Source organism: Balaenoptera physalus (genome assembly GCF_965194825.1).
Source record: "Balaenoptera physalus genome assembly, chromosome: 3".
NCBI classification, from domain to species: domain Eukaryota; kingdom Metazoa; phylum Chordata; class Mammalia; order Artiodactyla; family Balaenopteridae; genus Balaenoptera; species Balaenoptera physalus.
The window spans coordinates 22476408-22503916 of record NC_138890.1 but is presented as its reverse complement, the minus strand read 5'-3'; the positions used below and the strand labels follow the sequence as shown (position 1 = coordinate 22503916).

Genomic DNA, 27509 nt, shown 5'->3' with positions numbered 1-27509 from the left:
CAGAGATCTGTCAGTAAAATGAGTCACTTTTCAGTCAAATGGGTGGTCAGCAATATAATTTTTTATTGGGAAGCTGAAAGACACCATTGCCAATCAGAGCATCTGCAGTGTTAACATCTATATTTGAGCATCTTTCGTTTTCCCAAGGGGTGCAGGTGAGAAGAAGGAAGGCAGAGAAATGCACTTGAATAAAGCTTTTCAAGATGGATAGAACAGAGAGCATTCCCAGAGGCAGGTCAAGTTCAACCCAAGAACAACTCTCTCAGTGCTTTCACAACTAGTTAACTCAGCTCTCAAATCAGTGCTGAAATCAAGCAGAAGGTTGTTAATATTGATACGGTTAACATACATCAAATAGGATTACTGAATTTTCTGAATCCAAAAGTTCTCCACAGTGTTGACATTTCCTCACTGAACTCCCAGGATTGTTTGGTTTCAAAGGCTGTTGGGCTCAAGACGCATTTTGTTTTAAATAATCCTTCATAAAAAGTTCAGCTTTCAGTCTAATATGATTGAAACCCAGCTTGAGTGTGTTTTATAATGCACTGAGCTGGAAAGACTGTGGGCATTGAATTATTCAAAACATGGTAGGCAAAGGAGTGATATGTGGGGAGGAGGTGATCAAAGAAATCAGTGAGACTTGATATGTCATGTTATCTCATTTTATTTAGCTTTTAGAACTCTTCCAAATATTAGAGGAAAGAAATCAATATCAATTTTCACCTGTCACGTTCCACACTTCAATTATTAATGAATGTCAAATTTGACCACAGTTTTCTGTACCACCTGCTCTGCAATAATATTTCTGAGCCTTTATTAAAAATGTAAAATTGTCATTGAATTTCCAAATATGATTCTGCAGTGGCTAATTCAGCTTGTTTTATTAATAAGCAAGTTCTGATGAGTAATACTAATTTAATACGCCTGCATGTAAGGTTAAAGTGTAAATTATTGCTGCCGAAGGTGATGAGATATGACTGCGATGTGGTGGTAGGGCACTCACCTTCCTGAACGAACCCTGCAAGCACACAGTTCTTGGGAGAAACCAGTACTTCATAGAGTAGCAAATCTGATATTATTTTGCATGTCTCCTGTAGCAGTGGAATGCACACACACACACACAAACATGATCATGGGTGAAAAAACACACATGCGCACCTTAGATGCTTGCATTAATTTCTGAATATAGTTCTCCGGAAAGAAAAAGCTTTACTGATGATTTGTATTTTTATAGTTTATTACTTTATCCATACTAAAACACTTCATGAAATCACTTCCTGTTTTGTTGTCCATGGAATCCTTTCAATTTTGAGATGCGAAATAGAAATCGAAATAATGATTATAGTCCTTGGCCATGAAAGACTTAAGTTACAGAGAGCCCGGTGACTGGAGGTCAGAGCTGCCACGGAATTATTCCCTGCTCCAGAGACCATTAGAATATCACTGTGTACCCACTTAAGGATAGAATGCTGCTATTGAGACACTAGCTCTCTTTTATTTATGCTAAAAGGAGAGAACAGTAGGGGACCTTGGCTGTGTGAGTGTATGAAACTTTCTCTGTTTTGTACAATAAGCAAAAACTATACATGAAATAGCCTCGGGCCTTTTGTCTTTTGTACCCAGCTCTTTCCTGTATTGCTCCTGATCAATTACACTTAAATCAACAAGAGTTGCTTGAACATTTTGACAGTTATGTTCCCCATACCCTGAAACATTTTTAAAGGGTTACTGAGATAAAGCTATTTCAAAAAATACTCCCTCCAAATGTTTTCAGGGTGGCATCAATGAAAGTAACTTAGAGGAAGAAAACTCCACCTTGAGTTCCTGGCCTACCACTCTAAGGCCAGGCAAGCATAAACCTTCATAGCAAAACCTAAGTTTGCTCCCACTTGAGAATTTGGTTTCCATGGTCTTAAATGAAAAGTATATGGAGACTTTAATTCCCTATAAGCCCTTTCCAAAGAGTAAATACAGTTCATCATTCGTAAGAGATGATGAAAATTACAATTTTGTTGAATAGGTGGAATATATATTATATATAATATATATATGTTTTAATATATATATAAAATATATAAAGTTACTATTCAGAGTCCTAAAACGGATTTTTCTTACTTACCAAGAAGGAATGGTAACTTGATCTCTAAACACAATAAAGCACCTGGTCATAGCAGAATCATAACAAATATTTGATATCAGAATGAATTCACTGTTCAGGTGTAAAGAGGGAATACCTTCAGCTTTCCTCTTTCTTGTACCTCATTATTGCATCCTGGACAGAGGGGATTTTTCTTGATTTTAATCTAAAGGAGAAATGTTCACTTTTGTTAAGATGGAAATTGACAACCTCAGTAGGCAGAGGCACTGTTTTTATTTGGCTGAATTCCTGTTTCTAGTGATAATTCAAGGTGTAATAGGGTTTTCTCTGCCACTCCAAAATCTGAAAATGATCAGCATCTCACCAGAGTTTCAGGACGGCCCGTTACCTATTCTGTGGAAAGGATATTCAAAATACCATGCTTCATCAATGTCTTCTTTGACTTATTCATCAATGGACAACTACTGAGTTAAGACAGTGTCTTATCCTTGCTTCATAAAAATAAAAACAAAAAATACCCACAAACACAAAAAAACTGTTAACGATGAAAACTTATTATGCCAGGCCTTAGTATGGCCTGACTTGGAAATTTAGTTTCAGAGGCTTTTGTGAATATACCAAGGAAAGAGGACCTAGGTGTATCTTATTCCCACAGGCCGCCAATAAATATTTGCTTAATGGAGAAAAAATTAATATATAGTATAGGAGAGAACCTGTCAGATGCTTAACATTATTGAGTGATAGCAATGCCCAAACTCATCTGTGATCAAACACTATGAAAGTATCCTCCTAAGGATAAACTGATTACAAATAAGAAGTGAAAATTCAATTATGGAGATACTTTCAGTTTCAGCTCTGATATGCAAAAAGCTTGGAAGTTGTCACTGTATCTTGTCCTTACAAGATAATGCTGTACAAAATGAAAATCAATGACTTTCCTCAGACATGATTAATAAAACATGTAACTATGAAAGAATTTTAAAACTGTAATTATGTATGTGTATATATGTGTCTCTGAAAAATCTGTGTCAAAGAAAACTGAGGCTATCAGTATAAACTCATTTAACTTCTATCTCTTCTTACCTTTATTTCCTCCCAAACTTACCAGTATCCATCCAACTCGAAGGATACAAGTGATTTTTACATACTGTGCAAGGTTTTTTTCTTATTCCTATGTCCATGTTTCCCCAGTTCTCTAAATTATTATCTACATCTTCAGGATCTCCTTCATCGGTTCCTTCATTTCAACATATAAAATATAAGTCCTTCTCATTCTAAAAAGTTATTTTTTGCTAATTATTTTCTCTTTTCATCCAAACTCCTTCAGAGTAGCCTATTCCCACTGTCTTCACTAGCCCCGCCTGGCCCCCACAGGCAGCCCTACACCCTCAATTTATCGCCATCTGGCTTTCTTGTCCACCACTTCACTGAACTGCTCTAAGGTCACTGGGGACCTAACTGCCCAAATCCAATGGACACTTACATTCTCTGAAGGATGACACTGTCATCTACTTCCTCCTTCTTGAAACTCTATCACCTCTCTCCTTCCCAGAATTCTTTCTCTGCTTATTACTTAAACGTTGTCAGTACTCACAATTCTCTGAAATCTCATCCATTTTCATGATTTTAATGACTGCTAAGTGCTGATGACATTGAAATTTTTATCTTTCCATGTCCTCACGTGCAGGTCCAGTTATCTACCAGTTTGTCTCCCGAATTCTACAGGTACTTTAAAATTCTACATGTCCAGAACGGAAGTCTTTTTCCCAATTCAGTTCTTTATCCCCTATTTCCAAACTCAATGATACCACCACCCAACCTTAGTCACACAGATGGGGGTTCAGCCTCCGCCTCCTACTTCTTCCTTACTTCCCAAGATCAAGTCTTGCTTGTAATTTCCTAAATACAATTAGAACTTATTTCCTCCCTTCATCTATACCTTATTTCAGACCCCTTTCTTCTTGCTATTACCTGGTCTAGAAGTTACCAAATTGCTGTTTGCTGGAACCAGTTGTTAGACACTTCTATTTAAAAAGGACTCTACAGTCAAATAGCTTTGAGGATGGCTGTGTACCATACGCCTGCTGTGACGATCCAGAATGAACATTAGCCTACAGCAGCCCCGAGAAGCTGTACAGTAAAGAAACCTGATTACCTTTACTTAAGCTAGGTTCTCCCTTCTGCCGGCCTATAAACCTTTCAGTAGGGACAGGAGAGGAGGTGGCAGCATGAAAGTCCCACTCGAAAATAAAAAACACTGCTCCTCAGAAGAGTGGGGCATAATTGTCTCCAAGCTTCTTCAGATTCCTCATCCATACTGACGTCAGTGGTCTAAAATGCCACCTGAACTTGTCCTTTCCATTCTTAGCTATTTTCTGAGGAAACCAGCTCCACGCACATGGATGGCTAAGACCCGCTCTCCTCCTCCTCGCTGCCTCCTTTAGGGGCGCTTGCCACTGCCTGGTGACACTGCACTGATGCGCCAGAGCCTGTGCCTGTGGCTCCGTAACACACCCCTCGCACACTCACAGCTCTGGACTTCCGCTGTCCTCTCTGCCTTGAGTGTCCTTGCCCTTCACCGGCTGACTCACCAGTTTTTCACGAGTCCTTTAAGACTTAGCTTAGGGACTGCCTCTTTCGATGACTTTTCTTTGCCTCACAGCTCCCCCTCTTCTTCCACAAACACTGATGAAACGCCCTGAATATGCCCATCACAGCATGTCACGTGCAGGATGAGACATCTGCTGTGCGTCTTCCCCTCTCACTCCACTGCTAAAGGGCCAACGCTACATCTTGCTCATTGTTTCGCTCCTCTAACACTCAATCCATGACTAATGAACTAACTAGTACTGTAGTAGCCCTCTTAGTAACAATCAGGCAGGAACTTCTAGAAGAAATCTGACACTCCAGCTCTTCTCTGATCTCACCTTTCAGTCTGAATGAACTAAAGACTTATCTGTACATGTTTTACCAGAGAGACATAATTTAATCCAGAGATGTGTCATCACATACTCTTACATACTCTGCCGTTTAAAAATTCGGCTCACGATGGGGAAAGGAGACAGGTGTGCTTTCTGACAGCCCCACTGTTTTGCACTTCTACTGCTCACTGCTCACTGGCTGCTCTCTCGGTGCCTTCCTTAAACCCTTCCTCTCTTAACAAGGAAACAGGATAACAAAGTAATTAAGAGCCTGGGTTCTGCCTATCTGTGAAACAGAAACATAACCAAGGATATAGAGAATAGACTGGTGGTTGCCAAGGGGGAGGGGGTGGGAGAGGGTTGGATTGGGAGTTTGGGATTAGCAGATGCAAACTGGTGTATATACAGGATGGATAAACAAAAAGGTCCTACATGGGACTTCCCTGGTGGCGCAGTGGTTAAGAATACGCCTGCCAATGCAGGGGACACGGGTTCGAGCCCTGGTCCGGGAAGATCCCACATGCCAGAGAGCAACTAAGCCTGATGCCACAACTACTGAAGTCCATGCACCTAGAGCCCGTGCTCTGCAACACGAGAAGCCACCACATTGAGAAGCCTGCGCACCGCAACTAGAGAAAGCCCACGTGCAGCAACGAAGGCCCAACGCAGCCAAAAATAAATAAATAAATAAATACATTTATTAAAAAAAAAGTGGATGTATTTAAAAAAAACCAAAAAGGTCCTACTGTAGAGCACAGGGAACTATATTCTATATTCTGTGATAAACCATAATGGAAAAGAATATGAAAAAGAATGTATATAAATGTATAACTGAGTCACTTTCCTGTACAGCAGTAATTAACACACACTGTAACTCAACTATACGTCAATAAAAAATAAAATTTAAAAAAATTGCCATAAAAATCATCACATAAGGGGGACTTCCCTGGTGGTCCAGTGGTTAAGACTTCGCCTTCCAGTGGAGGGGGTGAGAGTTTGATCCCTGGTCGGGGAGCAAAGATCCCACATGCCTTGTGGCCATAAACCAAAATATAAACCAGAAGCAATACTGTAACAAATGCAATAAACACTTTAAAAATGGTCGACATCAAAAAACATCTTTAAAGAAAATAATCACATAAATCAGAAACAAATGAAACATAATAAAGTCTGTACATTTAAAAAAAAAAGAGCATGGGTTCGGGTCAAATCGCAGCTTACCACTTACTTATAGCTGTGTAATTCTTTTTTTTTTTTTTTTTAAACACTTTTTAAATTTATTTATTTATTTATTTGTTTTTGGCTGTGTTGGGTCTTCGTTTCTGTGCGAGGGCTTTCTCTAGTGGCGGCGAGCGGGGGCCACTCCTCATCGCGTTGCGCGGGCCTCTCACTGTCGTGGCCCCTCTCGTTGCGGAGCACAGGCTCCAGACGCGCAGGCTCAGCAGTTGTGGCTCACGGGCCCAGTTGCTCCGCGTCATGTGGGATCCTCCCAGACCAGGGCCCGAACCCGCGTCCCCCACATTGGCAGGCAGACCCTCAACCACTGTGCCACCAGGGAAGCCCAGCTGTGTAATTCTTGGCAACTCACATAATGTCTCCTCCGACTCCTCATCTATAAAATGGGGATGGTAATAGTTCCCAATCTCATAGCGTTGCTGTAATCCATAAACACGGTTAAGTGCCTTGGTAAATGTTTGAGGCTCTCTGGTTATTGTGAATTAAAATACGTCAATGGCTTCTGGCCATGTGACTTATAATAGTTTGACATTTAACCAAATGGTAAAACTATTCCATTTATTATTCCCATCTCTTTTTACCCCTTACCCTGTTTTGTTGTTTATGTTTTCTCCCACCACAGAGTGCTAGTTCCAGGAGAGTAAAGGCTTTATTTTGTTCACTGCTGAAAGCAATGGCACCCAGAAAAGTACTGTACATATGAAGACCTCAGAAAACACTAGCTGAATGAATGGTGCAAAGTGTCACAAGGAAAAATACACCAAAACTTTCATTATAATAAAAAAGTATAGATAAATCTCTCTCTAATGGCTTCCAGTCAAGTAATTGAAAACACCATATGCTATAATAAAAACATAAGTAGTTTATTAAAATTTGAAGGCAAAAACATAATTTTAAAAGATTTAGTCCTATGTTAGGCGTGATAGAGTATGGATGCTTTCTTAAAATTCACAATCAGATCCAAGAGTATCACTTTCAGAATGTTCTAGTAGACTGAGTTTACTTTTAGTTGTCTTTGATGAAACAGTCACTATTCTACTCTCTTTCTTAACAGAAATGTGTTTTTTCAAAGACTCACTTTTAATTGCTTTATTAACCAAAGAATTCTTTTGCCCAATTCCTTTGCTTTTCTGCTTTACAGGTGAGTCAGAGCAGGAATGCAGGTCCTTCCCAGGTTGTTTCTTAGCAGAGTATTTTTTGGTTTATTCACCTGCTTTGCTCATTTTCTCTGAAGAAGACCTGCTGTTTCTAGATAATTCCTCTTCTTTTCTTTGACTTCCAGTTCCAGAAATGACGTCTGCTGAAGGGAGAACATGTTCTAGCAATGAAATCTTCAAAAGACTCCTGCTGCTGCTCTGTGACTGGGACCCCCAGGTTGTCTTTGGAAGTTTCTAAGGCCTGCTGAGTAGAGACTGGGACATGGAAGGAGTCGAGAGGCAAAGGAAGCCCAGCATCACCTGTAATTTTCTGAAACTGGAGGGAAAGACAAAAGACAAGACAAAAATTCAGTGATGAACAAAGCCAACCATTAAAAAGTAGAGTTCAAAACGTCAATGTTATTCTGTGATCTTATTATTAACACAGTAATTGATTATTCAGAAGATTTCAGAGCCAGTTTTTTTCTAATTCTATCTTGCCAAGTGATTCTCAACTTAACCTAGCTATATCCAAGGCTATGTCCGCTACATTTTCAGACTTTGGTGATTGGGGTAGTTATTACCCATTTCCTTTCCCTCACTAAAAATGAAACCCTACTCTGTAAGAAAATTAATTTCTTTTCTATCCTCCAGGCACATGTAAACAGTATATAGTTTGTGACCAGACTGTGTTCTCAAGCTGTCAGTTCCCAAGACCAGTCTGAGATTGGCTGAGGTGGGCGAAGGGGGCTCCAAGTAACGCTAGAGGAAAAGCTGACAGGTTTCCCCTCCCATTCCCATGACCAGGTGAGTCACTATAATATCTTACGTATTAGCTATGTCAAGATTACTTATTTTAAAAATTCTGTCAATACGTGTACCTTCATTAGTGTTCCCTCATTGTAAGCTGACTGCATACAAATAGAAACCTAGAAAAAATATGAATAGAATAGACATTTATACAATTTAAAATTTGGAATATTTTCTGTAATGTTTTCTTTCTTCATTAAGGAGAGTTTGCTTTAACTCATAAATTTTCTAAAGAACTTCCAGTTTTCTTATGTACAGCAATACAGTATCATGAAATGGGCCCACATTTACTAATCTCAGATTTGGAGAGGACTCCACAGTCCTCTAGCTCCCGAGCATGTGAACTATTAGAGACCGACCATTATTATTTTCTCTCTGACTTGGTCATTTCCTTTTTGCTAATCACTCTTAGAATCATTAAGTGCTGTCCTGTCCACTTACTTGGAGATTCTGCATTTGTACTGGGGCACTCTGCTTTGATTCTGATTTTTCTTCTTCAAGTGCCTTCTTTTCTTCTTTAGGTGGACTGCTAACAGTAGAATTCATCTGGGGACGACCTAGTAAATGAAAATCTGACTGATCTATACCAACCATTGTGGCAAAATTGTTCCCGGTTGAGAACCACTGACCTATATCTTCCCTGAAGATTAATAATAATTTTTATGTCTAAGACAAAAATAACTTTAATTCAAACTTATCAAACAAGCAAAATAAATGAAAGATAGGAAAATTCTTATCCATTCCCAAATATTTTCAATGGACACTGCCTTCAATTTAGTCTTCACAAAAAACTATACCTACTAATTACTCTGTCTACAGGTTACTCTTTTATAATGGGCTCCCCACTCTACCAAAGCAGGCTGCCCTATTTGCATTTCTTAAAAAATTTAATTCCTCATTTTAAAACGTCAACTATATTACCTATAATTACACTAAATTTGGCTAAATATGGCCACGTAAGTGATGAAAATCGCTCCAGTTCCTCAGCAAACTACCGTTATAGTCACAAAGAGAAGAATGCCATGAAGAGAAATGAACTAACCCAGCATCTTTAAGGAGATACAAGAAAGCATGGAACTTCTGAAAAGAATTCTCAGTGCTGCCCAAAACACCTTCATCATCCAGGATCATGCTTGTCAATGAGTGGGCATGAAGGCCTTCAGACAAAGAGAATTTTATATTTCTTAACTGGGCATTTTCATGTTCCAGCTATAAAAGAAGACTGAAAATGTCTGACATGCTTTTTTCTCATTGTCATCAAAAGTAGTCTTGTCCAGTTTCAAGGAACAAAACTAAAACACTCAAAATGTAATTAACCTGTAATTAACCTAACTCGCCACCAGTAAAGACAGAGACCATATCGCATAATAACCAAAACCCCCAGGCACCCAACAAAGTTTCCTATATAACACTTAGGTGGTACATAAATAAACCAAAGTTATCGTTTTATTAATGATCTTTCACAAGATCACATTTCTAACTGGTTAAATTCATAATGGAGCCTCATTCCACATTAGAAAATTACCTGCTTTAAGTTTCCCTTAAATTAGAAAGTGAATTATAGAATCTGATTTGAACAAAACATATTACAACTCTGCTGAATGTTAAGAATTAACTTTAGTGAGCAAACTATCTAATGCTTACGTTTAAAAGTCCTAAATCATACCCAACCCAATTTATTAAATGTACGATCACCAATATTTTCTTTGGCTTCTTGAAAATATTCACTCCCGTGCACTCTTCCCCTTCCGCTCATCACCTATGCACTTAAAACCCCTATAAGCTCAACTCTAGTATTTCTCAGAAAGGCTGTTATGTTCATGATGCCCCTTTTGCCTTATATAAGCAGGTGCTCAACACTTACTGAATGAGTGTCCGCCAATCCAATGGATGCACTTTGAAAAATTCCTCCCTACGTTCAACCTATGATAAAGTATATTTAGATGGAACTTTTTAGATTATGCCCTGCTTTCATGCACATTACCTAATGTAATTCTTATAGTATATATATTTATCTTGCATTGCATTCGTACAAGTTTTCCAATATCTTAAATTTATTTAAATGATTCACTTTCCTAATTCATTGCCAGGAGAGTCTCATCATGTCTTTTATGCTACTGTATATACAGTATATGCACAAAAAGTGCTTTCTTGAATCAAAGAATCATGAACAGAAAATAAGCTAGTGTCATATGAAAGCACACACACACACACACACACACACACACACAAAATGAGATTTTCACATTTTTAAAAACATGCTTTCTGGAATATAGATCATATGATCACTAAATACCAGTAAATGCAAAAGTCCATATGATACAACCAATTTGCAACATATTACAGTTTTAAAGTTTACAAACTATGTGTGTATGGCTTAAAATCAAATCAAAATAAAACGAAAACACTCTCAAAAGTATTAGAAATTGTTTGCCTCATTGACTCATTTATCAGCCTTAAGTCTTATTACTCTTTCCTCCTTTAACTGCTTTAGGCACTCCTCCAGTTTTTCCTAAACAAACAGAGTAAATATTATAACTAATTCGTAGTATAATATCCAAAAGCCTTTCCAGCTATAGGACTCATCAGGATTTAGGGGCAGAGCCAGAAGTGAACTCAGGTTTTAGTCTGCTACTGGTAATATCATACCATGCTAGTGAAATGAATTATCAAAATCTATCAAATTAGCATAGTAAAGATTTATTTAAATTCCACTTTTTCCAACATAAATTTGTGGCAGCCCACCATAAAAGGCATATGCGTATAACATAGCAAGTCATAAATAAATAGTTAAGACCAAGAAAGAAAACTTCTATTTTTATTTGTGGGTCTCTTTATAGTAGGAAGTCCTATTAATGAACATGCTTAATATACCTGAATTGCATAATTGCAGATTCAAAAGCATTTTTTTAAAAAGTAATCATTTTTAAAGCAATTTACAGTCAAGCACTGTTCCTGGAGTTCCCTGGGCATTAAATAATCTAATCATCAAAACCCTAAGAGGGGGGCTTCCCTGGTGGTGCAGTGGTTAAGAATCCGCCTGCCAGTGCAGGGGACACGGGTTCGAGCCCTGGTCCGGGAAGATCCCACGTGCCGCGGAGCAACCAAGCCCGTGCGCCACGACCACTGAGCCTACGCTCTAGAGCCCCCGTGTCACAACCACTGAAGCCTGCGTGCCTAGAGCCCGTGCTCCGCAACAAGAGAAACCACCGCAATGAGAAGCCCACACACCACTAGGAAGAGTAGCCCCTGCTCGACGCAACTAGAGAAAGCCCGTGAGCAGTATCAAACACCCAGCGCAGCCAAAAATAAATAAATAAAATAATTTATTTAAAAAAAAAAAACCCTACGAGGAAAGAACAATCACTAACTCCATGTTATTTTACAGATGAGGGAAACAGAGGCAGAGAAGTAAAGTAGAGCAGCACAGCCAAGGTGACACCACTAAGTAGCAGAGCCACACTGTGGACTCAGGAAGCTGGGTGCCGTTCCTGTTCACGGAGGTGGTAGTCTTCCCATGCACCAAAGCCAATCAAATAAAATGAACACTGATAAGCTCTCTTAGGAGTTTTAGGAACTAAGACACTTCGGTCCTTGAAGTGGGGGCACTGCTTGCAATAGGCAGAATTCTAACAGAGCCCCTAAGACTCCTACTTACTGAAGTACACAAACCTTCCACTTAAACAATCAAACCCTAAATCTGGGTGCTGTAGTGAAGGGATTTTGCAGACGGAATTAAGATTCAAAATCAGTTGATTTTTTAAGATAGGGAGATTATTCTAGGTGGATGTGACCTACTCAGGCACCCCATGAAAAGGACTTGAACTCTTCCTGAATTGAAGTACAAAAGGGACAAGAGGGAGATTCTCCATTGCTGGCTCTGAAGAAGTCCAATGCTGCGGCAGGGAAGGCAAGCGAGAGGCCTCTAGGAGCTGAGACCGTCCCCCGACTGACAGCCAGCAAGGAAATAGGGACCTCTGTCCTGCAACTGCAGAATCTGAATTATGCCAACAAGCCGAAGAAGCTTGGAGGCATTCTTTCCCAGAGCCTCTGGATGCTAACACAGCCAGACTGACATCTTGATTTCAGCTCTGTGACCCACACAAACTATGGTGAACATCCAACGTTTGGGGCTCAATGTTTACACTTAAATTTCACGTGCTTTAACACTCTCAGGAGGGAACCCACATGTTCCCATGTGTATCTGAGCAGGAAACCCAGTCACGCTGTGCCTGGACTTCTGACCTGCAGAACTGTGAGCTAGTCAAATAGGTATTGTTTTCAGTCAGTGAGAGTGTAGTAAAAGAATTAATATTCTACTCAACCTCCAGGTTCGTGGACAAAATAAATGACTGTCATTGTTTTGGGCCACTGTTTCAGGGTGGTTTCTTATGCAGCGATAAACAGTCAGAATACCTATACTTATGAAAACAGTAAGGTATATTTATACATTTTAACTGCTTTGAACAATCACTTAAAGAATGAGGAACTCTATTATATGCCATCATTGGGAGAGGAACTGGCATCACTTTCTGGAGAGTAGCTTTTGGTACCTAACAACAATTCTACATCAGGAGTTTACCCTAAGAAAATTAAAGATGTGGGCAAAGATTTATCTACCAACAAGATGTCATAAGATTGTTTATAACCAAACCCTAGAAGAAAGCTAAGAGCCTCCAAATTGGGATTGGTTTCAATAAAAATAGCTCACCGTATGAAGGAATGCGCTGTGAAGCCACTAAGAAAAGAATGACAAGAGGTCTCAGCCAGAGTTAATGAACGGGCTTCAGGAGTTCTACATTCAAAATATATCTGTGCATTTCTCCTGGGAAATGATGCATAAGCTTAATCAAATTCTCTGATGTAAAAGAGTATTTAGTGACATGGCAAAATATTTTTGATACTTTTTGAAGACAAAAGAGCAGATTAGGTGTGTGTACATGCAGAGGTGGCTTTTATTTCCTTCAATAAGTTGTTCACTGTTTTCAAAGATTTGCTCAATGAACATATATTTTTATATTCAGAACATGTTTAAAAAATTGAGAATCTAAGAACTTCAAATTCTTTAATGTTTCATTACTAAAGCCAGTCAAGTTTTCAATGGGAAAAAAGGGAAAAAAATTGCAAAATTCCTCTACTTTTAACATAATGGTTTAATCAATCTTCTAAAACTGATTTCAAAGAAATTCTAAACAAATAAGCAAACAACAAAAAACCCTCACCACAGTCAGAGGAAAGTAGACTAAAATTCCTGACTGGTTCTAAATAGCACATCAAAGTGCAATTACATGAAATAGTTTCTCCCTCTAATGGAGGGAATTAGAACACAGTGTGAAATTTTTGTGAAAAAGTGTACCCCTCTCCTACAAAGTATTAATAATTCATGTCCCTTACGTGGAAATATGGAACCAAAAAAGTTAGAAAGTAAAATTGCTTGATATTCTATTACTTAAGTAAGACTAATGATAAGGCTTTGGAATAATTTTCCTTCCTGTCATCTGCTCTCCTTCATCCCTTCTGTACACTGGCTAGGGTGATTTTTCTGGGACAAGGCTCCCATCATATTGGATATCAAATTTTATGTTCAACTTTTCTCCACTTAACATTGAAATCAATCATTTCTCATATAATCGGGGGATTCATAACCTTGATTTTTTTTTTTGTGGGCTACAAAATATTGCACTGAGTGGGTTTACTGGTTAACCATTTTATACATTTAAATTCTTTCCAACTTTTCAATATTTTAAGACAAAATAACCGTTTTTATGCATGAAGGCTTTTTTCCATATTGAGAATAACATTCTTACAATAAATGCATAAAAATGAGTTTGAGATCAAAGCAAATGAATATTTTTAAGGCTCTGAGGTACCTATCTCCAAACCGCTTTCCAAAAGGTTTCTGAGATTTTATACTGCCATCAGCGATGTATCACTTGGTATATAACCTCTACTATAACTGTTGGCTTACTTCCTCACCTAGAGTGCAAGTTATTTGAAGATAGGGGGTGTATTTTATTAAGTGTTTATCCCCAGCACCTGTGCCTAGCACAACGTAGACGGTCAATAAATAATTGCTTAATAAGGAAAATCCCTGCCAATACAAGATGCACGTGTGTGAAAGACAGACTGTGTGTTTTTCTCTAACTGGATAGATGAAAACTTGTCATCTTCTTTAATGTGCAATTTTTTGGCTTATAATTAGTAATTACATTTCTCTTTTATATTATATTGTAAAAATTCGGATTCTCTGAGGCAAATGGGCCTGGCACTACCCATTAGCTAGATAACCTTGGACAAGTTCTATAACTCTAGGCCTCAACTTCCTCATCTATAAAATGGAGATAAGCTCCCATATCACAGAGCTCTTGTGAGGATTACATGAGTTAAAACACATATAAAATTAGAAGAGTGCTTGGTACACAGCATATGTTCAATTAATGCTGAATGAATGAACATGTGAACGCAAGCAGTAGTGAAGGGCTTAAAATGAAATAGTCTCATCCCACTCCCACATCCAGCACTCAAGAAGCGACCGATTCTGTACACAGGTTTTTAATTGTAAAATAGTCTCATCCCACTCCCACGTCCAGCACTCAAGAAGCGACCGATTCTGTACACAGGTTTTTAATTGTAAAATACGATATGTGTACTGAGAAGTGCACAGGACAAAACTGTCCATGTGACAAATCAAAAGAGAATACTTACATAACCACTACTCGAATCTGAAAGTATTGATACTTGTCAGCATCTCAAAAACCCCCCATATCGTTTTCTCATCACAAGCTCCTTCCCTCTTCCCGGTTAAACACCATCCTCATTTCTGAAAATCATTTCCTTTAACCTGCATGCATCCCTAACAAAAGAGTTTAGTTTTGTCAACATCTAACTTTATGTAGAGGATCATAGTATATGAAGTCTTTTCTATCTTATTTCTTTCACTCAACATTGGTTTAAAAGATTCATCCACATTGCAGCCTGTAGCTCTAGTTCATTCAGTTTTATTGCTTGATAGTTTTCCCACTGTATGAATACACATAATTTATTTAATTTTTGACTCTTGATGGACATTTGGGTTGTTTTCAGTTTGTGCTAATGCAAATCATGGACAGGAATCCTGCTGTACCGGTTATTCTGGTGCATTTACACAGGGCGGGGGTGAGGGCTGCTGGGTCACAGGCTATTTATATACCTTCAGTTGATGGAGAGTGCTAAATGCTTTCCAAAGTAGTTGTGTCGATTTATACTCCAGTATAAGCAGGGTAGAAGATTCCCATAGTACTCCAGGTCTACAATACCTGATACTACCAGACTTTATTTATGTATTTGTCAATCTGATTGGCATGTAGTTTCATTGGTTTTGACTCACTTTTCTCTTATTACTTAATGAAGTCGTATTCGTATACTTTTCTGTGTTTACTGGCTGTTTGGATTTCCTTTTTTATGAGGTTGACGTCAACTATTGTTATTTTTTATTCTTATTTTTTTAACTATTATTTATTTATTTTTGGCTGTGTTGGGTCTTCGTTGCTGCGTGTAGGCTTTCTCTAGTTGCGGCGAGCGGGGGCTACACTTCATTGCAGTGGCTTCTCTTGTCGTGGAGCACAGGATCTAGGCACGAGGGCTTCAGTAGTTGCGGCACGTGGGCTCAGTAGTTGTGGCTCGCAGGCTCTAGAGCGCAGCTGCGTAGTTGTGGCGCACGGGCTTCATCGCTCCGTGGCATGTGGGATCTTCCTGGACCAGGGCTCGAACCTGTGTCCCCTGCCTTGGCAGGCAGATTCTTAACCACTGCGCCACCAGGGAGGTCCAACTGTTGTTATTTTGAATTCTTCTCCATTTCCAAGTAATACTCTTACATGACTATTTTCTGACTAAATTTGAGGCATTATCTGTTCACTTTCTGATTTACTAAGTAAGGGTTTAGTTCCTTTACACTCTTTCCTATGTCCACACTGCTCAGTAAAGTTATGTCATCATTAGTTATTCCACTGCTCATGATCTCTTTGACTTGTAGTGATATACTTAAAAACCTACATTGTTGATCCACTATAAACTCTCTCATCGTCACGCTTTGTAAAATGAGGACATTCATACCATCTTCCCTTTTTTCTACCTCCTGTCTACCTTCCAAACCTAGCTTTTACGTTGTCAAAGTTGAAATTTATATTCTGTTCTATGTGCAGTTAAATCTTCTGTTATTTGAGAGTCAGTAGGGAGTAAGGTTTAAGAGAACAGGCAGAGAGCCTAAACTCAAAGCCTCGATCCAACCCTAAATTCGGTACAGCCTGGGCAAGTTCCTTCCCTGTCTTAGCATCCTTCTCTCAAAAGTGGGAATGATATTAGCACCAACCTCATAAGGCTATTCAGAGGATTAAATGAGTTAATATATGCAAAAACACTTAGAGCCTAATATATACTAAGTACATACTACTACACAATACATTTCAGTACATACCAAGTTAATACTAATACATACTAAGTATAGTTTAGGTTAGTTATTTGTTATTACATGCAAGTTGACAATAAAAGCTGCCAACCAAGACAGTATTGCCATTATTACAATTAAATTAATATTGCCCACTGCAGATGTACTGTGTCTCTGTGTATAGACTACACCTCGTTCCATACTGTGTCAGTGTCACTGCCCTCGTGCAGGGTGACCACATACCCCAAGCCGCCGTGGGCTGTTCCAGTTTATACCTGTTGTCCTGATGTTACAGCATTAGAGCGCCTCCTTACACTATTGAAGTGTAAGGAGTTTGGACAAGTTCTGGTTTGGACAACAAATTAGATAGGTGGTCATTACTCCTGTGTGTCACTGAAAACGGGGACATCTATAGTGTCAAGTTTAAGTGGATTCTTCTCTTCCTCACCAATAGTAGGTTAAAAATCAACCATAGTTTAGTTTGCTTCATGTTTATGTCAGTATAGCCTTTTCTCCTCTGGAGTTCAAGTTCCTTCTCCTCTTCCTCTCCCTCCTCCCTTCCAACAGTGCCTAATACCTAGTAAGTACAATATGCCTCAAGGTGTTTCTAAGCTCTCAATCACACAATCAATGGAAGCCTCTCCAATCTAGACTAGCTGCTCTCTGCACTGAATCCCCTATTACCTTCCTTCTTGGTTTATTGCCTCATTTTGCTGGATTATTTCTATAAATAGCTTAAGGTGTAGCACAGGAGGTAAATTTTTCAAATTTCTTTGTGTACAAAATATCTCATTCAGCCTCCACTTATGACTGATAGTTTGGCTGGATACAAAACCCTAGGGTGAAAATTATGTGCTGGAAAAATTTGGAGGTATCTTTCTCATGCCTTCCAGCATCCATGGTGCTGATGACAAGTATGATAAAGTCAGATTTTAACTTTTTTTTTTTTAGGTGACCAGTATTTTTCTCTCTGGAATGGATGTATCCTCTCAGTATTTTATTCTATTTTAATTTATTTTTTCAGTATTTTAAACTTTCACAATGAAGGGTGCCTAGGTATGAGTCTATTCTTGTTCATCTTGCTCAAAACTTGAGTAACGATTTTCAATCTGAGGCCTGATGTCTACTTTCAGCTGTGGGGAATTTTGTTGCCCTTTGACAGCTTCCCTCCATTTTTTGTCTGGGTCTGCCGTTTCTAATGGTAACATGTTGGATCTCCCAGATGCAGCCTCTCTAACATATGGCTATCACATTTTCCATTGTGTCGTTCTTTTTTATATACTGAGAAATTTTTAAAATTCCTACTGAATATATTTCAGCAACCATATTTTCATATCCAAGACACCTCTCTTGCTTTCTGACCATTCTCTTTTTAATTAACACCCTAGTCTTATTTTATAGTTGCTAGCTCTTTTTAAACCTCTCTCAGGATACTAATTAGGGTTTTTGCTTAAATTATTTTGTTCCCTAAATTGTCCCCAGTCCTACCAGGATATGTTTTCACTCTTTTCCCCCCTCTCTCATGTTGTAAGCTTTACTCAACTATCAGGCAAATGACAGTTATTTTCTATTTAAGAATGAGCGCAGAAAGCTCCCTGAAGTCAACGATTGATTGGCTTCTTATGCAGGAAGAAGTGGGGAGTGACTGTAATAGGATCCCCCCCAAACACTCTTTTCTAGGGTGTAAAAACTCACACTAGCTGCCCTAGTTCTCCCCAGTTTCACTGTTTTCAAACTTAAAATCATCTCACTTCAGGAGCGTGAGGGCGGGGCTGGGAGTCCACTGCTCCAAACACAACCCTTCAATGAGCTCCCCTATTTCAGTCACACTTTTAACTAACTCCACCCTCTCTCCTACATGCGCATCAAAGCATGAAGCTACTTCTGCAGGTGGGGTCAGAATCCTCCTCAGTTGCTGGTGGTACCTGTGCATATTCTAGGTGATGCTTTTCCTCTGTTCTACTGCTTCAGTTTCACACTCTTCCATGTGTCTTCTCTCTTTCAAAACTATGTTGAAATCTCTTGACTGTTGTTGGCTTATGTACTTAAACACTTTGATACCATCCTTGTAGTGTCTTGTCAAAACGGAGAAGAGCTGCAATGGTTCTCAGTGCATTCTGAATCTGCTATTCTGTGGTCCCCGTGTTTAAAGTTCTTGGTCTTCCCCAGTCTATCACTGCTTTTAGAAATACAATCTCCTGTTCTACTCATGAAGGAAATGAATACAACACATCTAAAATGACAAGGAATGCGGGTTAGATGCTCTAGGGTCTTGTCGTACTCTGCAATTTACTAAGAAATCACTTATGTGCTACAAATTGTAGGTGCTCATTTATAAAACGAAAGGGGGTAACTCTACATGAACTATAGATTTCTCCCACTGTAACATTTCATAATTTTCTAAGTTTTCTTAAAATTTCTCTATATTATCATTAATTTTAATTAAAAACATAAAAATCTAACATTCTCTTTTGAAAATCAAAGAGTAATTACCATAGTCCTACAATAATGGGATAATTAGTTCTGAAACCTGTCAAGTTTCATGTTTCATACGAAAAGAGAATCATATTAAATAATTTTTAAAAATTAAACATGGACTTTGTAGCACAAAGACATGGTTCCCCCAAATGGTATTCCCTTATTTACTAGAAATGTTCAGCTCTGCATTAAAGTTGAAATAAAACAAATATATTATTTTTGAGGTGCAAAAGTTTCTTATGAAAATCAGTTTTTCTTTTCTGTCCATACAAACAAAAGTATGGAATCACATTAGATGTCAGGTTTATGAGGGAATATAATGTAGCTTCTTGAGGTTTTTTATTTTAGGAAAGGAGAATATTAACATCAAAACTTTTTTCAACTTTACTTTTATTTAAAATGAGGCCATATTTTCCTCTTATAAAAAGAGAGTTCAACTAGAACTGTCAATTTTCTCATTTGTAAAACAAGAGCACTGAATCAGCTGACTATATTCATTCAGAACTCAATTTCTTTATCTTATGATCACTAAGGTTCTCCCTAAATCGAATATCCTAAGGTTCTAAGGAAAGGAAACTATATTACTAACGACATGTTTTGATTTTTATTTCTTAGAGTTCAAATGTCCACCATTCACCTTGGTCTAAGCTTAAGGAACCATTCAAGGGGATACAATGCAGATGGGAGGAGAAAACAAAACCCTCACTCAAGCTGTGCAGTGTTGCAATCAGGCTTCCATTTGAAAAATAATCTTCTCTATAGCTTTAAAGTGATAACTTCGTACCTGCAGTGCTTCTTGTTTCAAACTGATTTTCTCTGGCTCTTCCTGAACACTTTCTGAGGAATCTTCGACCTCTTCGATTTCTGAGGAGGAAGGACTCTCTACTGTCACAGTCACAGGAAATTCTGATGGACCTGACTGTCACAAGAAGAAGATAGGAAACCACAGAGTTGTTAAACTGAAGTGCAAAGAAAGAAGACAAGATTGTATAAAAGATAACACAAGCCAGATACCAAATATCCACATATTAGAGGACATTTAACAAAAGTGATCTGAGGTATCATTATTTATAAATGTCTCTCACTGCTCCTTAGTCTAAAACAGGCAATGACTAAGTAAAAGTACAGTAACTTATTTTTGCTATGTTACTGTACAGACCTCTGTTGTACATGGTTAGGATTAGTAATGGGAATTGCCCATATTATTTTATTAAGTTTCTTTCACAGAAGCCAAGTGAAGAGCCAAGATAAACATTTTTTCTCAGATCAACTTTATACTGCAAATGAAAAATTTATTCTTTACCATCAGACGAAAACAGTCTGGAAGAAAATGTAGTTTTTCGGAGGAAAATACATCAGTAAAGGGACTGATGAATAATCAGAAAGTCAACATATCTAAGCTGTGAAGAACAGACGTTAGAATTTTAAAAAATAAATCACATACACATACACAACTAAAACTGACCCATCAAAAATTTCATCTTCTCATCACCCTTAAGCCAAAACTAGGGTAACAGTAATACAATTCTCCTGTCAAGCTTCACTGCCACTGCAATGTTGTTCCATAGGGCATTTCCAAACATTTAAAAACTGACCTGGCCACAACCCCATAAAAGGCTACAGATCATACAGAAGTGTGCTGGGATTATATAACTACGCAGAAGACAAGTCACTAGGACATCATTTTCACAACAAGCAGCAAACCTGCAGCATAGGAAACTCCCAACAGGAGAACGAGGTGCACACCCCTCCCTCTGGGCATGCAAGGGCAGGACTGACACCCAAGGTGCTCTTCTCTCAATCTCAGCAGTGGTGCCTTTCATAGAGCAACTATGCGGTCTCCCAAGACCACTGGGAAGGAGAATCTGATACTGACAGTATTAGCTTGCCAGGAGGCCATAAGCGAGGGAATGTGTGTGGCCTTGGTGAGAGAGCAGAAGTTTGGGAGATGTTGCTTTATATTGGCTTTCAGATCAGGAATTTGTACATACGGCCTGCAAACAACATTTCTTGAAAACATATGAACATTCTTGAGTATGACAGCTCCATGTGAGGGGTCAGAAATGGCAGTCAAGTTCATTTCACTGGGTAACAGCTGATTTGCAGACTGGAGAACAGGCTTCCTTTTTCACAGACATAACCACAAGGCTGCCAGCTGTGTGCGAAATCCACACAATTACATGGTTGCATTGGGAGAGCGACCAGACAAGTTTTACATGGATTTATTTCAGAGCGGGAAATGCTTCTTGTAAGGCTCTGTCAGTTTAAAAAGCAAGAAGAATGACCACCCACCTTTCCCAATTCAACCCCTACATATCATAAATATGATAGCTACATACCTGCACCTGATTACATACATCACGAGCTTTGATGAATGGAAAGCCCTTAAAAAGATATCAACAAAACGAAGTTAGATCTTGATGTAAATACATCACCAGTTAAATCCAGTTAATACAACTATTTAGTATTATGTACAGTATCAATACAGAATTGTGTATAAAAATAAATAAGCTCAAAAGAAGGACCTGGAGGGCTCTGCTACGGAGAAAACTGAACAGAATTCAGCCGACTGGCTTGGTGATAACTCTCTGAACTGCTGAGAGGCCCCTTCAGCTCCTATGTTCAGGATGGTTGAGATTTCAGTCTCACTTCTTTAAATGGTGATATTAATCGTTCTCTAATTTACCACTCTGTGTGACGAGGATGGACCTGAGATTAAGTGTCTCACCAAGAAGATAGGAAACCATAGAGTTGTTAAACTCAAGTGCAAAGACTGGGGATTCAACACTATAGTTTATGCAACAGCAATTCACATTACCATTTGCAAAAAATTAGTTGGTTGTCCAATAAGGATTATAAACATCCATTTAACATGAGCTACTGAACAGATACTTTACACAGTAACTCCTTCAAGTACTATTTAAAATCAGTTCTCTTTGTTTTCTTAAGCAATTGTTAACCCCCAATTTCGTGAATACTACCAAGTAAGTCACGTGAAAATCATCTAGAGCAATCTATTTCACTTAGCAAGCCTAAAGCTATAATTCAACAATTTTATTTACTGTTCTATGACAAAAATTACTATGAACAGCTATCCCCTGGATAAGTAATCAGCTAAAGCTAGTTTGACTCACTAAATCTGATTTACTGAGTTAATAAGCCAGTTGATTTAGAATAGGTCTAATGCAGATTTCTCATCCATTCTGCATTAAACTGCTTCCCATGCCTAAAATGTCTTTTTTCCCATTCGTACATATCCAAATTCCTACTTCTGTGCTGTAGGGCTTGGCTCAACTACACCTGCCTTTAGTGAAACTTTTCTCACCTGCACAATTGGAGATAATTTTAGTCTCCTCATGACTCCCACGGGGTTACCTCTGTTGTGACACTTGAGAAACAACTTGAAACTCCCAATTACTTTCTGTTTTTCTTCCTTAGACGGCTCATTAGGCAGAAGCCATGTGTGAGTTATCTTCTTTCCTCTATAGAAAGCACCAGAGACCGCCCACGTAATGGAAGTTCCAAAATAAAGAATTCTGAACGACTGAAAAAGACAGGGAATGCAAACACATTACCTGTTGCTTTTTGCACGTTCTGCAGTACGCCACGGCAGGAAACCAGACACACCAGGTGGTAGAGGTTCAGGACCATAACATTCTTTACCAGCAGAGTGTTTCCTTCCATTACTTACAGGTTTCTTTGTGGCCAATCCTATGTTTGACAAAGCACGAAAGAAGGAATCAAGATGCACCAAAGGTCTACAGAGCAACTCTCAAAAGTGTACAGTTTGAAAGGAATCAAACAGGCACTGGACAATGATGCCAAGGCCATTAAAAAAAGGATCGTTTTGTAAAAAGGTTTTACATAAGCCAGCATTTTTTAAAAATATAAGTTCTCTACACTAACAAGTTATTTTAACTAAAACAAAAGTATTGAGATGTGCAGAAATGGAAAAATAAAATTTTTAAAAATCCCAAAGTATGATCCATTTTATGTATCATGCAGAAACACTCAAGTTTATTGAATCTTAGAACACCTTTGGCATTTCTGAATCTCAAGGATAGCGAAACACAGGTACACCCATGACTTCTGCCAAACAGAATCTTCAGAATTGGACCAAAATTTCAATTTAAGATGAATTTTTCTATGTAAAAACAGTAAAAGTTATAAGACTGCAAGTTGCTGGGTGGTAGGTGAGTCAATGTTACTCTCCTATAAGCCTGTCAGCCTTCACTGCTCCTTTGATTTCATATAGAAAGCACACAAAAAAACAAATGAAACCCACTGGATAAAAGAGTGAAATGTGGAGACTTATCCTATATTTCAGTAGTAAAGAGGCAAGTATCTTTATATGAAATATTTGGTTGCAAAAACTAGACCTACGTGTTAATATTTTATTTAGAACAAGCCATATATTAAAATTCACATTTAAATATTTAATTTGAATTTACTGAAAACAAACATCATAGGTTAAAATGGTTATTTTTATCCTTCAAATCTACTATTTCATGTTATTTTATTTATTTATTTTAATAGATCTTTATTGGAGTATAATTGCTTCACAATTCTGTGTTAGTTTCTGTTGCACAACAAAGCAAATCAGCCATATGCATACACATGTCCCCATATACCCTCCCTCTTGAGCCTCCCTCCCACCCTCCCTATCCCACCCCTCTAGGTCATTGCAAAGCACCGAGCTGATCTCCCTGTGCTATGCTGCTGCTTTCTACATTTTAGCGGCATTAGGATGGAGTATAAAATAGAGTGTATGTGGTAATATAGGATAAATATTTCATAGAGTGTAGCTTATTGATAATCACCACATGATTCTGTGTGATTTAACATGCCTCTTAAAAATATATAGGAGCTCAGTTCTTTTTGTGCTATTTTATTTTGTTTTTTAACTTAATTACCCTCCAAAAAAGATGTCTGTATGCATGTGGTTTGTATGTGTATACCCTTCCTTTACTTTCAGAAACTAATGCAAATACATTTGTATTAAAAATTTTTTTAATTATACTTTTTGTGTTAGGAGATAAAAAAAAATTTCTAATAAAAGTTCCCGTCTTTTTTAGGCATACATAACTACAATGTAAATGTGACACAATTCACACCATTATCTTACCCCTATACTCACCTGGCTCTAAGTATATACCCAGCTATTGATTTGGCTTACCTCTATGTCTCCAAATAACTGAGGCAAATACAAAAAATAGACCAAGAAATAAAATTACTCTTAAAATACCTCAATGAGCTTGTATACTTCAGTTACATTTCCACTTTGTTTAATCATGCTAAATAAAAAAAAAATTTTAATTGTATTCTCATTCCATGATGCTGTATTATATACCACCAGGTACTAATATTACAGAATTCCTAATATGTTTCACATATACATGTTTTATTTATATATGTTTCCATTTCTACTATTATAGCAAAAGGCAACTTAGCTATTTTAAGAATGCTTTACATATCATATAAATTTTTAATAACAATATGTAATTAGTGTGATACCACAAATCTTAACTTCTTTGTATGTACTATTTGATTATTAAAATATCACTGTCTTGAAATAACAATTGGCAGATAATTCATAAGCTTTTTTTTTGACTTCATAAACACTCTTAACAACTTCTATTTAATACACTATTGTCCAAGCAAGTTGATTAATGGAGAATCAAAAACATACATCTTTAAGTAGAAAAAGAAAAGTTGTATTTATGAAGATGTTTACAATAGTTTATTTTAGGTTATTTCCAATTTTTCACCAATTTAAAAAATGGACCAACTCAATGAAACCTTCTGAATCCAATGTTAAAAAGTATAACTATGAAAGAAAAAAAAAAGTATAACTGTGAATCATAAAATTGAAATTTAGTATGAAAAGATAAGAATGGCAAATTATATTGAATCTATGTGGAATTATGTTTATAGACATCAGGAAGAGAAAATAAAAATGTAAACAATGGGAGGAACCAAGATGGCGGAGTAGAAGGATGTGCTCTCACTCCCTCTGCGAGAACACCGGAATCACAACTAGCTGCTGGACGGTATTCGACAGGAAGACACTGGAACACACCAAAAAGGATACCCCGCATCCAAAGACAAAGGAGAAGCCACAATGAGATGGTAGGGGGGGCGCAATCAGAGTAAAATCAAATCCCATAACTGGTGGGTGGGTGAGTCACAGACTGGCGAACACTTACACCACAGAAGTCCACCAACTGGAGTGAAGATTCTGAGCCCAACGTCGGGCTTCCCAAACTGGGGGTCCGGCAACGGGAGGAGGAATTCTTAGAGAATCAGAATTTGAAGCCTAGTGGGAATAGATTGCGGGACTTCGACGGGACTGGGGGAAACAGAGACCCCACTCTTGGAGGGCGCACACAAAATAGTGTGTGTATCGGGACCCAGGGGAAGGAACGGTGACCCCGGGGGAGACTGGACGAGACCTACCTGCTAGTGTTGGAGGGTCTCCTGCAGAGGCAGGGGGTGGCTCTGTTTCACCGTGGGGATGGTGACGCTGGCAGCCGAAGTTCTGGGAAGTACTCCTTGGCGTGAGCCCTCCCAGAGTCTGTTATTAGCACCACCAAAGAGCCCAGGTAGGCTCCAGTGTTGGGTTGCCTCAGGCAAGACAACCAACATCGAGGGAACCCAGCCCCACCCATCAACAGTCAAGTGGATTAAAGTTTTACTGAGCTCTGACCACCACAGCAACAGTCAGCTCTACCCACCATCAGAGCCTCCCATCAAGCCTCTTAGATAGCCTCAACCACCAGAGGGCAGAGAGCAGAAGCAAGAAAAACTATAATCCTGCAGCCTGTGGAACAAAAACCACATTCACAGAAAGACAGACAAGATGAAAAGGCAGAGGGCTATATACCAGATGAAGGAACAAGATAAAACCCCAGAAAAACAACTAAATGAAGTGGAGATAGGCAACCTTCCAGAAGAAGAATTCAGAATAATGATAGTGAAGATGATCCAGGACCTCAGAATAAGAATGGAGGCAAAGATTGAGAAGATGCAAGAAATGTTTAACAAAGACCTAGAAGAATTAAAGAACAAACAGAGATGAACAGTACAATAACTGAAATGAAAACTACACTAGAAGGAATCAATAACAGAATAACTGAGGCAGAAGAATGGATAAGTGACCTGGAAGACAGAATGGTGGAATTCACTGCTGCGGAACACACTAAAGAAAAAAGAATGAAAAGAAATGAAGACAGCCTAAGAGACCTCTGGGACAACATTAAACACAAAAACATTCGCATTATAGGGGTCCCAGAAGGAGAAGAGAGAGAGAAAGGACCAGAGAAAATATGGAAGAGATTATAGTCGAAAACTTCCCTCACATGGGAAAGGAAATAGCCACCCAAGTCCAGGAAGCGCAGTGAGTCCCATACAGGATAAACCCAAGGAGAAACACACCGAGACACATAGTGATCAAATTGGCAAAAATTAAAGACCAAGAAAAATTATTGAAAGCAGCAAGGGAAAAACGACAAATAACATACAAGGGAACTCCCATAAGGTTAACAGCTGATTTCTCAGCAGAAACTCTACAAGCCAGGAGGGAGTGGCATGATATACTTAAAGTAATGAAAGGGAAGAACCTACAACCAAGATTACTCTACCCGGCAAGGATCTCATTTAGATTGGATGGAGAAATCAAAAGCTTTACAGACAAGCAAAAGCTAAGAGAATTCAGCACCACCAAACCAGCTCTACAACAAATGCTAAAGGAACTTCTCTAAGTGGGAAACACAAGAGAAGAAAAGGACCTACAAAAACAAACCCAAAACAATTAAGAAAATGGTCACAGGAACATACATATCAATAATTACCTTAAACGTGAATGGATTAAATGCTCCAACCAAAAGACATAGACTGCTGAGTGGATACAAAGACAAGACCCATATATATGCTGTCTACAAGAGACCCACTTCAGACCTAGGGACACATACAGACTGAAAGTGAGGGGATGGAAAAAGATATTCCATTCAAAAGGAAATCAAAAGAAAGCTGGAGTAGCTATACTCATATCAGATAAAATAGACTTTATAATAAAGAATGTTACAAGAGACAAGGAAGGACACTACATAATGATCGAGGGATCAATCCAAGAAGAAGATATAACAATTATAAATATATATGCACCCAACATAGGAGCACCTCAATACATAAGGCAACTGCTAACAGCTATAAAAGAGGAAATCGACAGTAACACAATAATAGTGGGGGACTTTAACACCTCACTTACACCAATGGACAGATCATCCAAAATGAAAATAAATAAGGAAACAGAAGCTTTAAATGACACAATAGGCCAGATAGATTTAATTGATATTTATAGGATATTCCATCCAAAAACAGCAGATTACTCTTTCTTCTCAAGTGCGTAT

General features: G+C 38.3%; 2 protein-coding genes and 2 long non-coding RNA genes across 14 annotated transcripts in view; 3 read left to right on the top strand and 1 right to left on the bottom strand.

The window, feature by feature from the left end:
* The window catches only part of LOC309656988 (glucocorticoid-induced transcript 1 protein-like), a gene marked incomplete at its 5' end in the record, with an annotated part of 100198 nt that extends 92389 nt beyond the window's left edge, over positions 1–7809 (top strand). Inside the window, one exon of the mRNA XM_082453982.1 lies at positions 7538–7809. The remainder of the gene's footprint in view (positions 1–7537) is intronic.
* LOC309658226 overlaps positions 1–27509 on the top strand; it is a 477715-nt gene that overhangs the window by 184666 nt on the left and 265540 nt on the right. The gene's annotated exons all lie outside the window — the stretch shown is intronic.
* On the bottom strand, positions 7504–25674 carry LOC309656987 (centrosomal protein of 78 kDa-like; the record flags this gene model as incomplete). The annotated part of the gene is made up of 6 exons (XM_082453981.1): positions 25558–25674; positions 22677–22812; positions 21441–21485; positions 19886–20016; positions 8643–8758; positions 7504–7728 (listed from the first exon to the last, which is right to left on the bottom strand). Exons 3-6 carry the CDS (start codon positions 21458–21460, stop codon positions 7504–7506), a joined length of 492 nt encoding a protein of 163 aa, XP_082310107.1. The 5' UTR covers positions 21461–21485; positions 22677–22812; positions 25558–25674.
* On the top strand, positions 13414–15479 carry LOC309658270. The gene is made up of 2 exons (XR_014262161.1): positions 13414–14749; positions 14822–15479. It is a non-coding gene; the product is annotated as an uncharacterized lncRNA (long non-coding RNA).